Source organism: Aotus nancymaae, unplaced genomic scaffold, assembly GCF_030222135.1.
Source record: "Aotus nancymaae isolate 86718 unplaced genomic scaffold, 86718_ANA_hifiasm-v0.15.2.pri h1tg000028l, whole genome shotgun sequence".
Taxonomy (NCBI): domain Eukaryota; kingdom Metazoa; phylum Chordata; class Mammalia; order Primates; family Aotidae; genus Aotus; species Aotus nancymaae.
Genome location: NW_026988441.1, coordinates 943,526 through 955,766, shown reverse-complemented (window position 1 = coordinate 955,766; position 12,241 = coordinate 943,526). Strand labels below are relative to the sequence as shown.

The 12,241-nt window shown below is 43.7% G+C and overlaps 2 protein-coding genes across 8 annotated transcripts in view; both read right to left on the bottom strand.

The window, feature by feature from the left end:
* Positions 1-999: 999 nt before the first annotated feature.
* On the bottom strand, positions 1,000-3,315 carry LOC135276696 (bifunctional purine biosynthesis protein ATIC-like). Its single transcript, XM_064380829.1, has one exon. The coding sequence runs from the start codon at positions 3,193-3,195 to the stop codon at positions 1,417-1,419; it is 1,779 nt and encodes a 592-aa protein (XP_064236899.1). The 5' UTR covers positions 3,196-3,315; the 3' UTR covers positions 1,000-1,416.
* LOC135276700 (zinc finger protein 888-like) overlaps positions 1,000-12,241 on the bottom strand; it is a 74,430-nt gene continuing 63,188 nt past the window's right edge. For 6 of the 7 annotated variants that reach the window (XM_064380834.1, XM_064380835.1, XM_064380837.1 and 3 more), the window contains 2 exons: positions 3,254-5,060; positions 1,000-1,283 (listed from right to left, as the gene is read on the bottom strand). In XM_064380834.1, the coding sequence (XP_064236904.1) occupies positions 3,637-5,060 (1,424 nt within the window). In that variant the 3' untranslated portion in view covers positions 1,000-1,283; positions 3,254-3,636. Of the gene's footprint in view, positions 1,284-3,253; positions 5,061-8,829; positions 8,845-12,241 lie in introns of those variants that run through there. The other variant, XM_064380838.1, reaches the window with a different exon arrangement.

Sequence of the window (12,241 nt, the reverse complement as noted above, 5' to 3'; positions counted from 1 at the left end):
TGAAATGAATAAATGGTCTTAAGGACTGGCAAAGGCTTGTGGGAACAGTTCCACCAAGACCTTTAGTGCTCCATAGGACACTGGACCAAGTAGAACAGAGGGAATCTGTTCGGGAAGGACAAGAATCCCATTCCCACCAGCTAACACAACTGCTTCTCTCGGGATTATGATCTGTGCAAGAATCCAATATATCCTTCCAATGTCAGGAGGTCCAGGAAGGGCAGAGATATTTCTCAGAAGCAGTAAGCTGTCTTTGGTTCTGTAAATTTACTGCAGGGCATGACTAAACCAGCATCAAAAGTCATAATTCAGGGTGAGCTTGATCTGGTTACATTAATGATGAAATAGCTAACTATTGGATAGGAAAAAGTAACAGAACAGTAAATACAGGAAGGTTAGATTTTTCTTAGCTTCATTTTGGTAGAATTACTTCCTGAAACGGTAGCCCATGATTCTGGAACCAATGATGCTTTCTTGACTCGGGTATGGACTGCAGTCTCAGTGGTTACAGACACAAGGTAGGGTCCCTCCCAAGCTGGCTCAAGCTTCTTTTCTTTTAACCTTTTGATGAAAACGTGGTCTCAGCCAGGTGCGGTGGCTCACACCTGTAATCCCAGCAGGCTGGGAGGCTGAGGCAGGTGGATCATGAGGTCAGGAGTTTGATACCAACCTGGCTAACACAGTGAAACCTAGTTGCTACTAAAAATTAAACAAATTAGCCTGGCGTTGTGGCGTGCACCAGTAGTCCCAGCTACTCAGGAGGCTGAGGCAGGAGAATCACTTGAACCCAAGAGGAAGAGGTTGCAGTGAGTAGATATCCTGCCAGTACACTCTAGCCTGGGTAACAGAGTGAGACTCTGTCTCAGGAGAAAAAAAGAAAAAAGAAAAAGAAAACATGGTCTCCAGGTTGCTGCTGGTGTACTGGGAATTCCAGGGGTGGTGCCTGTGCTAGAAGACCTCTGGTTTTAGGAGAAGAAAAGATAGAGGAGAGACCAAATATGTAATTTATGAGAAACTGATCTTTATTTTTCAAATGTAGGAAGCACAGTGGCGAAATGTAAGTAGGGCAACTCGTACATTACACAAGGCGATAGGTCAATGTCATTCCAAGGGGCAGTTCTCATTTCTTAACAGTGCAATGGGAAGGTATTTAGTTTGGGGTAACCAGATTTCTAGGACTAATTTAGGTGACTTTTGAGAGTTTGGTTCATCCTCTCTACTCTTCCTGAGGAAGATGGACATCAAGGAATATGATATTCCCACTTTATGTCTAATACTTGAGTCTTGAGTCAACTTTTTTTTTTTTTTTTAGTGATGAAGATGTACTGTTTTATTTTTTTTTAAAGTTATTCTCCAAGTTTCACGTGTGACTCTTCACCTACATATAAGCAAACCATAAAACAGGGTGTGATAAAATCAGTGGTGGAAGAGCCGAAGGTTCGTATGAGCGAGGATGATTCCCAGTTCATCGCAGGCCTCAATCACAACTTTGTCAGCAGCAGAGCCGGAGGGAGCCGCGATGTACGCCACACCACTCCTTTTAGCTCTGTCTACATTATCTCTGAAAGGGAAGAAGACATCAGAGCTGACAGAAACTTCACTCAGTTTGTCAACCCATTCCTTCTTCTCTGCCTCAGTGAGTAATTCAGGGACTTCCTCAAACAGGGCCTTCCGCTTTATCAAATCTTCATCCTCGCCAATGGTTCCAGTCACGTATTGATCGATGGCATTGGAGATTTCTGCTCTCTTCACTCCCGTTTTAAACTTCATCGAGAGCACTCGTGGATGGTGTCTAAGCCACCAGTAGTTTGCCTTATCTCCTGCAAGGCGGGTGCAGTGTATACGAGACTGCTGTCCGGCTCCAATGCCGATAACCTGCCCGTTCTTGGCGTAACACACGGAGTTGGACTGAGTGTACTTGACAGCAATGGTGGCTACGATGAGGTCTCGGAGGGCGGACTCTGGCAGATCTTTATTCTTGGTGACAACATTGCTAAATAATGACTTGTCGACGACACCATTATTTCTCTTCTGGCTTAAATGAAGACCGAAGAGAGTTCGAACTTCATTTTCATCTGGTTTGTAAGACTGGTCCATCTGAAGAACACAGTAGTTTCCATTTTTCTTTTTGGAAAGTATTGTCAAGGCTTCTTCTTCATATCCTGGGGCAATTATACCATCAGAGACTTCTCTGGAAATAATTTTTGCAGTTGGTACATCACAAACGTCAGACAATGCCACAAAATCGCCAAATGACGACATCCTATCAGCCCCTCTTGCTCGTGCGTATGCCGTTGAAATGGGTGTAAGGGTTTTATAGAGATCAAAGACCATGCAGACTCTGGCCTCATCTTCACTGAGTGGAATTCCAACCGCAGCGCCTGCTGGGCTGACGTGTTTGAAAGAGGCAGCGGCTGGAATACCTAACGCCTCTCTGAGTTCCTTCACCAGCTGCCAGGCATTCAAAGCATCGCACAGGTTTATAAATCCAGGGGCTCCATTTAGAACTGTGATGGGAAGCTTGGGCTTCGCTGTGTACAGCTGGGCAGGGGTCTGATGAGGGTTCATTCCATACCGCAAGGGCATCTGAGATATGCCTTTGCTGTACTGTTTCCTGAAATAATCTGAAATTGCTTCATCGTATTGTGCCGTATGACTGAATGCCTTCAAGGCTAACTGGCGTCTAGTCTCCAAGGACGTGTCCTTGCTCTCGGAGCTCTGCATCTCTGTGGACACTGCCACATAGTCCTCAGGTTCACACACCACTGTCACTCGAGCGTGGTTTTTGGCTGCAGCTCTCAGTAAGGTTACTCCACCAATGTCAATTTGCTCCACAGCCTCCTCAACAGTTACACCTGGAGAAGCCACTGTCTTCACAAAGGGATAGAGATTGCAGGCAACAACTCTTCTAAGATTGAAATCAAGTCTGGCCATGTCAGCTTTATCTTCTGGGATATTGCGAGCCAGGATTCCAGCATGCACTGCAGGATGCAAAGTTTTCACACGTCCCCCCAACATTTCAGGAAATCCTGTCAACTCAGAGACATCTCTGACTGCCAGACCAGCATCCCTGAGAGCTTTTGCAGTCCCTCCGGAAGCGACCAGATTCAAACCGAGAGAGGTCAGGTTTCTTGCAAATTCCACAAGGCCAGTTTTGTCAGAGACACTGAACAAGGCGAGCTGGCCAGGAGCCATGACGGCAGGCGCTGGGTCTGGGACGAGCGGGAGGCAGCACCGGCGACACCACGTGTGCCTTGAGTCAACTTTTTAATCACAAGTGCAGTAAAATAGGTTCCCTTGTCTGAATCAATACTTTCTTCTTCTTTTTCGTTTTTCTTTTTTTTGAGACGGAGTTTCGCTCGTTACCCAGGCTGGAGTGCAATGGCGCGATCTCGGCTCACCGCAACCTCCGCTGCCTGGGTTCAGGCAATTCTCCTGCCTCAGCCTCCCGAGTAGCCGGGATTACAGGCACGCGCCACCGTGCCCAGCTAATTTTTTGTATTTTTAGTAGAGACGGGGTTTCACGATGTCGACCAGGATGGTCTCGATCTCTTGATCTCGTGATCCACCCGCCTCGGCCTCCCAAAGTGCTGGGATTACAGGCGTGAGCCACCGCGCCCAGCCTTCATTACACTTCTAAGGTTTCTCTCTAGTGTGAACTCTCATATGGCGTGTCAGGTGCGAATCACGCCTGAAAGCCTTGTCACAAACCTTACATTGGTATGGTTTCTCTCCAGTATGAATTCTTTTATGAATTCCAAGGTCTTGTTTCCACCTGAAAATTTTGTCACATCCTTCACATTGGTAAGGTTTCTCTCCAGTATGAACTCTATGATGACATGCAAGGGTTGATTTTTGACTAAAACACTTGCCACATTCATTACACTGGTAAGGCTTCTCTCCAGTATGAACTCTACGATGACATGCAAGGGTTGATTTTTGACTGAAAAACTTGCCACATTCATTACACCTGTAAGGTTTCTCTCCAGTGTGAGTTCTAGTATGTTGTGTCAGGTGTGAAGGAACCCTGAAAGCCTTGTCACAGACCTTACATTGGCATCGTTTCTCTCCATGAATTTCCCTATGTCTTTTAAGTTCTAATTTCCGACTGAAACCTTTGTCACATTTTTCACATGTGTAAGGTTTCTCTCCAGTATGAAATCTACGATGAAATGCAAGGATTGATGGGTATTTAAAAACCTTGCCACATTCATTACACTTGTAAGATTTCATTCCGGTATGAATTGCCTTATGAAATACAAGGGCTGAATTTTGACCAAAGGTCCTGCCACACTCATCACACTTGGAAGGTTTCTCTACAGTATGAAGTCTACGATGGCGTGCAAGGATTGACGGCCGACCGAAGTTCATGCCACACTCATTACACTTGTAAGGTTTCTCACCAGTGTGACATCTACGATGGCGTTCAAGGTATCGCTTCTGATTAAAGACTTTTCCACATGTATCACATTCATATTGTTTCTCTCCTAAATGGATTATCTGATGTTTCCTTAAGAGTGAGCTACAATGAAATGCTTTACCACTCTCACTATATTGGAAAAAATTTTCCGTCATGCGTACGTCCTGTCGATGTGTAAGTAATGAAGAACGGAGGAAATTATTTTCATAGTTAATAGAAATATGGGTTTGGGGCCTACAAGAAATCCTTTGGGATGTTGAAACTGAGGAAGCATCGTTGGTAGACTTCTCTACTTGATTACCAATTTTCCCTTCAGTCTTAAATATGCGCAGTTCAGGCAGATGTGAATGAAAGCTTAATCCAAGCTCATCTTCAATAGGCTTGTTTCCAGCATGCCTTTGATCGGATCGCTCTGAACTACTAGTCAACGTTTTCATTTTTGTCATGGGAGTTTCTTGGCTATTTCTTTCCTCTTCTTCCCTCTGAAACTCAAAGTCATGAATATCTTCCTCAATTTCCTGGAAGCAAAAGTCTCCAATGTGATGACTTGCATGCGTTTCCAATGTCCCTGTGTGGAACATTTCTGTATTGCCCTGTGCTGTTGAGAACTTCTTCTTCATCATGCATTTGGAAGAGATATCTACAAAATAGAAACACCAACAGGTTTGCAATTGAGTACAGACGGTAAATAATACTGAAATGTGTAAATATTACACAGAAAAGTTTCCCAAATATGATCTTCAAAGTTTAGGAACACAAAAGGAGTGAGATTCTTTAATAAATAAAGGTCGATGACATGTACTTCAAGTCATTTCCACAGAAGCCTATTCCAGTATCATGACCACACAGTGACAGGGCACAAACATCTGTAAGCCTCAAGGAAGAAGCATTTTTCCACTATGACCCTAAAGTGTATGACAACTGGCAAAAAACGTATCACTGTCACCTCAATAAATTGAAAAATTTATATTCTTCATATTTACAGCACATTTACTGTATACAAATAAATGCTCAAGAACCATATAGTACACTGTATTGATAAATAATCCACAACAAGCTCATGTAAGCATAACCAAAATCAATGGAAATTTTCTACTGTGAAACAAGAATAGCCCTGAGAAGTGATGACATGATTACAAAAATTGGCCAGGCCTGGTGGCCCACACCCATAGTCACAGCTATTCGAGGGGTTGACGCAAAAGAATCACTTGAACCTGGAAGGCAGAAGTTTCAGTGAATCGAGATTGCACCACTGCACTTCATCCTGGGTGACAGAGTGAGACTCCATTTCTATTATTTATTTATTTATTTATTTATTTGGAGGAGGAGTCTCACTCTGTCGCCCAGGCTGGAGTGCAATGGTGCGATCTCGGCCACTGCAACCTCTGCCTCCCGGTTTCAAGCGATTCTCCTGCCTCAGCCTCCCGAATAGCTGGGATTACAGGCACCAGCCACCGCACCCAGGTAATTTTTGTATTTTTAGTAGAGACAAAGTTTCAGTATCTTGGCCAGGCTGGTCTCGAATGCCTGACCTCGTGATTCCCCGGCATCGGCCTCCCAAAGTGCTGGGATTACAGGCATGAGACACCACACCCAGCCGAGACTTCATCTCAAAAAAAAAGAAAAAAAAAAGGAAAATATTAATATAATATTTTACTAAATAAATGTCATAAAATTACATATATCCAGGGAGAACAGGTATTTTGTGACTTTTTTTAAAGAAAACATTTATATTTTTATTTTTTTGAGACAGTCTTGCTCTGTCCCCCAGGCTGGAGTGCAATGGCGACACCTCTGCTCACCGCAACCTCCATCTCCTGGGTTCAAACGATTCTTCTGCCTCAGCCTCCTGAATAGCTGGAATTACAGGCAGGCATCACCATGCCCGGCTAATTTTTGTATTATTAGAGGTAAGATTTCACAACGTTGGCAAGGCTGGTCTCAAACTCCTGACCTCAAGGGATCCACCTGCCTCAGCCTCCCAAAGTCTTGGGATTACAGTCATAAGCCCCTGTGCCCAGCGGCACTTTCTGACATTACCAAGTGGAGTGTGTCAGTTATATTGCAGACCACATACCAAAAAGCCGTATGTAAAATCATAAAAATTAGTCAGTCAGGTGTGGTGGCTCACGCCTGTTATTTCAGCACTTTGGGAGGCCAAGGCAGATGGATCATGATGTCAGGAGTTCAAGATCGGCTTGGCCAACTAAGCAAAACCCCGTCTCTATTAAAAATACAAAATTTAGCTGGGTGTGGTGGCACACACCTTCAGACCCAGCTACTCAGGAGTCTGAGCTGGGAGAACTGCTTGAACCCAGAAGACAAACGTGGCAGTGGGCCAAGACCACGCCATTGCAATCCAGCGTTAGTGACACAGTGAGACTCTGTCTCAAAAAAAAAACAAAAACTGATTTTGGGCCAGGTGCGGTGGATCACGCCTGTAATCCCAGCACTTTGGGAGGCTGAGGTGGGTGGATCACAAGGTCAGAGTTCAAGACTAGACTGGCCAAGATGGTGAAACCCTGTCTCTACTAACAATACAAAAAGCAGCCAGTGTGGTAGGGGGCGCCTATAATCCCAGTGACTCAGGAGGCTGAGACAGAGAACTGCTTGAATCCAGGAGAAACAGGCTGCAGTGAGCTGAGATCGTGCCACTGTACTCCATTGTGGGTGACAGAGCAAGACTCTGTCTCAAAAAAAATAAAAAATTAATTAATATTGTAACCAATGACGAAACCAGCAAGCAAACAGTAGTACATTTATACAGCCTACAGAATTCTAAACAAGTCCCTCTTAAGAAAAAAGCCACGACTTCTACTTACCACCAGCACACAATATAAAAAGTGAAATAAAATCGTTCTACTATAAGGACACATGCACACGAATGTTCATAGCAGCACAGTTTACAATAGCAAAGACCTGGAACCAACCCAAATGCCCATCGATGATAGACTGGACAGGAAAAATGTGGCACATATACACCATGGAATATTATGCAGCCATTAAAAACGAGGAGTTCGCGTCCTTTGTAGGGACATGGATGAACCTGGAAACCATCATTCTCAGCAAACTGACACAAGAACACAAAATCAAACACCACATGTTCTCACTCATAGGCGGGTGTTGAACAAGGAGAACACATGGACACAGGGAGGGGAGCACTATACATGGGGGTCTGTTGTGGGGGAGTGGGGGGGACAGCGGGGGGGTGGGGAATTGGGGAGGGATAGCATGGGGAGAAATGCCACATATGGGTGAAGGGGAGGAAGGCAGCAAATCACACTGCCACGTATGCACCTAAGCAACAACCTTGCATGTTTTTCACATGTACCCCAAAACCTAAAATGCAATTAAAAAAAAAAAAAAAAAAAGTGAAATAAATGGTAAGATCACTACTTTCTGAATGAACCCCAGCACACCATTCAAGAGACACATTATAAACAAACTATGGAAAATCAAAAACTCAACATTATTTTGAAATAAAAACACTCAATACACACAGAATACAAAAAACCTACCTCAACATAATAAAGACCATTTAGGAGAAGCCCACGGTTACCATCACAGTGGATGGCGAAAGCCTGAAATCTCTTCCTCTAAGATCAGGAAAGAGACTAAGAAGCCTGCTTTTGTTATTTCTAGTCAGCATGTTACTGGAATCCTGACTGAAGAAATCAGACACAAGAAAAAGAAAGAAATGCCAAGCAGTGAGAAAAAAAGTAAAATGCTCTGTGTTCACAGAAGACATCATCTGATAGGAGGAAATCACCAAAGACTCCATGGAAGACTGGGCACGGTGACTCATGCCTGTAATCCCAGCATTGTGGGAGGCTGAGGTGGGCAAATCACAACGTTAGCAGTTCGAGGCCAGCCTGACCAATATGGTAAAACCCTGTCTCTACTGAAAATACAATAATTAGGAGGACATAATCCCAGCTACTCGGAAGGCTGAGGCAGGAGAATCGCCTGAACCTGGGAGGCGGAGTTTGCAGTGACTCAAGGTCGCGCCACTGGACTCCATCCTGGGCGACAGAGCTACACTCCGTCTCAAAAAGAAAAAAAAAAAGAAAGATTCCATGAGAAAACCGTGGACATTATATATCTCATCGGGGATTAATATTTAGAAAATACAAGGAATGTTTACAAGTTGGCAACAAAAATCAAAAAACACAATTAGAAAATGAGTCTAGGAACTGCATACACATTTCTGGACAGACAAATCACCAATAAGCATAGAATAAATAAGCACCAAAACAAACAAACAAACAAACAAAAAAAAACGTAGCATGTAGGAAAAAACAATAAATACAATGAAACATCATCTCAAGTGCATTAAAAGATTTAGCATCCATAGGAATAGACAAGAAGTGTTGGTAAAAATGCAGACACGGCCAGGAGCAGAGACTCACTTTGGGAGGCTGAGACGGGTGGATCATCTCAGGTCAGGAGTTCGAGACCAGCCTGACCAACATGGAGAAGCTCCATCTCTACTAAAAATACACAATTAGCCAGACGTGGTGGCACAAGCCTGTAATCCCAGCTACCCGGGAGGCTGAGGCAGGAGAATCACTTGAATACAGGAGGCGGAGGTTGCAGTAAGCAGAGATCACACCATTGCACTCCAACCTGGGCATCAAGAGTGAAACTCTGTCTCAGAAAATAATCAATCAATTTTTTTTTAAATGCTAAGGTGAAAAAGCCTTTTGCACTGTTGCTGTGAATGTATAATGGGATAGTCCCTTTTAAAAAATCATATAACAGTTCCTCCAATATTTCATAATTGAATAACCCCATGAGCCAAAAAATTGGAAACAGGATCTTCAAGAATAGCTCTAGTAATATATAGATAGATAGATAGATATAGATACAGATTTTTTGTGTTGTTTCATTTTGTTTTTGAGACGGAGTCTGGAAACAAAACCAGTCTACTCCACCTGGACTGGAGCACAAGGGTCTGATCTCGGCTCACTGCATCCTTCCCTCCCGGTTCAAGAGATTCTCCTACCTCAGCCTCCTGAGTAGCTGGGATTAAAACTGTACATCACCATGCCCAGCTAAGCTTTTTTTTTTTTTCTTTGTATTTTTAGTAAAGATGGGGTTTCACCACGTCGGCCAGGCTGCTCTCCAACTCTTGACCTCAGTTGATCTGCCCCCTGGAACTTCCAAAGTGCTGGGATTACAGGCTTCAGCCACCACGCCTGGCCTAGCAGTATTATTTATAATACTAAAGAGAAGGAACCAACCCACATGTCCGTCGACAGATAACGATATCAACAAAATGTGGTATACACATACAATGGAATACTATTCAGCCTGAAAAGCAAACTTGCACAGGGCCAGGGGCAGTGGCTCATGCCCATAATCCCAGCACTCTGGGACTCTGAGGCAGGTAAATCACATCAGGCCAGGCATTCGAAGCCATCCTGGCCAACGTGGTGAAACAGCCATCTGGAATAGAACTACCTAAAATGAATCACGCGTGGTGACACACGTCTGTAATCCCAGCAACTCAGAAAGCTGAGGTAACGGGATCACTTGATCCCAGAAGGCAGGTGGCAGTCAGCCAGTATCACACTACTGCACTACACCCTGGGTGACAGAGTAAGAGACTGTCTCAAAAAAATAAAAATAAAGGAAATGAGAAGCCATTCCCTGACACAACAGTACTCACAATGCAGATATATAAAAAAAAAAATGAAGACTATCACTGAAAATAAGGAACTGAGGATTACATAAAATAAAAATGCATTTAGAATACATAGAAACTGGCCAGGCACAGTGGCTCACGTCTGTACTCCCAACACTTCGAGAGGCCGAGGCAGGTGGATCACCTGAGGTCAGGAGTTCGAGACCAGCCTGACCAATATGAAGAAACCCCGTCTCTAAAAAAAAAAAAAAAAAGGCCAACATGGAGAAACCATGTCTCTACTAAAAATACAAAACTAGCCAGGCATGGTGGTGGGTACCTGTGATCCCAGCTATTTGGCAGGTTGAGGCAGGAGAATCACTTGAACCCGGAAGGTGGAGGATGCAGTAAGCCAAGATCACATCACTGCACTCAAGTTTGGGCAATAAAGCAAGACTCCAACTCAAAATAAATAAACAAACAAGTTAAAAGCCACTGTGTCTTGAACAAATGACAGAACTAAAATATGGGGACCTCATTCAACCTCACAAGCCCTCCCTCAATAAGACTGATGAAAACATATCTGTTACAGGGTCAATCCTACGCCAAATTGAGCAAAAGTTTTCTCGTTAAAAATGAACGATGACACATATTGGTGTGAAAACAGTGAAATGAACAAGAGTTCAGTCAAAAGCCTCATACATATGTATCACTGTCACCTCAATAAATTAAAAAATTTATATTCTTCATATTTACAGCACATTTACTGTATACAAATAAATGCTCAAGAACCATATAGTACACTGTATTGATAAATAATCCACAACAAGCTCATGTAAGCATAACCAAAATCAATGGAAATTTTCTACTGTGAAACAAGAATAGCCCTGAGAAGTGATGACATGATTACAAAAATTGGCCAGGCCTGGTGGCCCACACCCATAGTCACAGCTATTCGAGGGGTTGACGCAAAAGAATCACTTGAACCTGGAAGGCAGAAGTTTCAGTGAATCGAGATTGCACCACTGCACTTCATCCTGGGTGACAGAGTGAGACTCCATTTCTATTATTTATTTATTTATTTATTTATTTATTTATTTATTTATTTATTTATTTATTTATTTGTTTGTTTGGAGGAGGAGTCTCACTCTGTCGCCCAGGCTGGAGTGCAATGGTGCGATCTCGGCCACTGCAACCTCTGCCTCCCGGTTTCAAGCGATTCTCCTGCCTCAGCCTCCCGAATAGCTGGGATTACAGGCACCAGCCACCGCACCCAGGTAATTTTTGTATTTTTAGTAGAGACAAAGTTTCAGTATCTTGGCCAGGCTGGTCTCGAATGCCTGACCTCGTGATTCCCCGGCATCGGCCTCCCAAAGTGCTGGGATTACAGGCATGAGACACCACACCCAGCCGAGACTTCATCTCAAAAAAAAAAGAAAAAGAAAAGGAAAATATTAATATAATATTTTACTAAATAAATGTCATAAAATTACATATATCCAGAGAGAACAGGTATTTTGTGACTTTTTTTAAAGAAAACATTTATATTTTTATTTTTTTGAGACAGTCTTGCTCTGTCCCCCAGGCTGGAGTGCAATGGCGACACCTCTGCTCACCGCAACCTCCATCTCCTGGGTTCAAACGATTCTTCTGCCTCAGCCTCCTGAATAGCTGGAATTACAGGCAGGCCTCACCATGCCCGGCTAATTTTTGTATTATTAGAGGTAAGATTTCACAACGTTGGCAAGGCTGGTCTCAAACTCCTGACCTCAAGGGATCCACCTGCCTCAGCCTCCCAAAGTCTTGGGATTACAGTCATAAGCCCCTGTGCCCAGCGGCACTTTCTGACATTACCAAGTGGAGTGTGTCAGTTATATTGCAGACCACATACCAAAAAGCCGTATGTAAAATCATAAAAATTAGTCAGTCAGGTGTGGTGGCTCACGCCTGTTATTTCAGCACTTTGGGAGGCCAAGGCAGATGGATCATGATGTCAGGAGTTCAAGATCGGCTTGGCCAACTAAGCAAAACCCCGTCTCTATTAAAAATACAAAATTTAGCTGGGTGTGGTGGCACACGCCTTCAGACCCAGCTACTCAGGAGTCTGAGCTGGGAGAACTGCTTGAACCCAGAAGACAAACGTGGCAGTGGGCCAAGACCATGCCATTGCAATCCAGCGTTAGTGACAGAGTGAG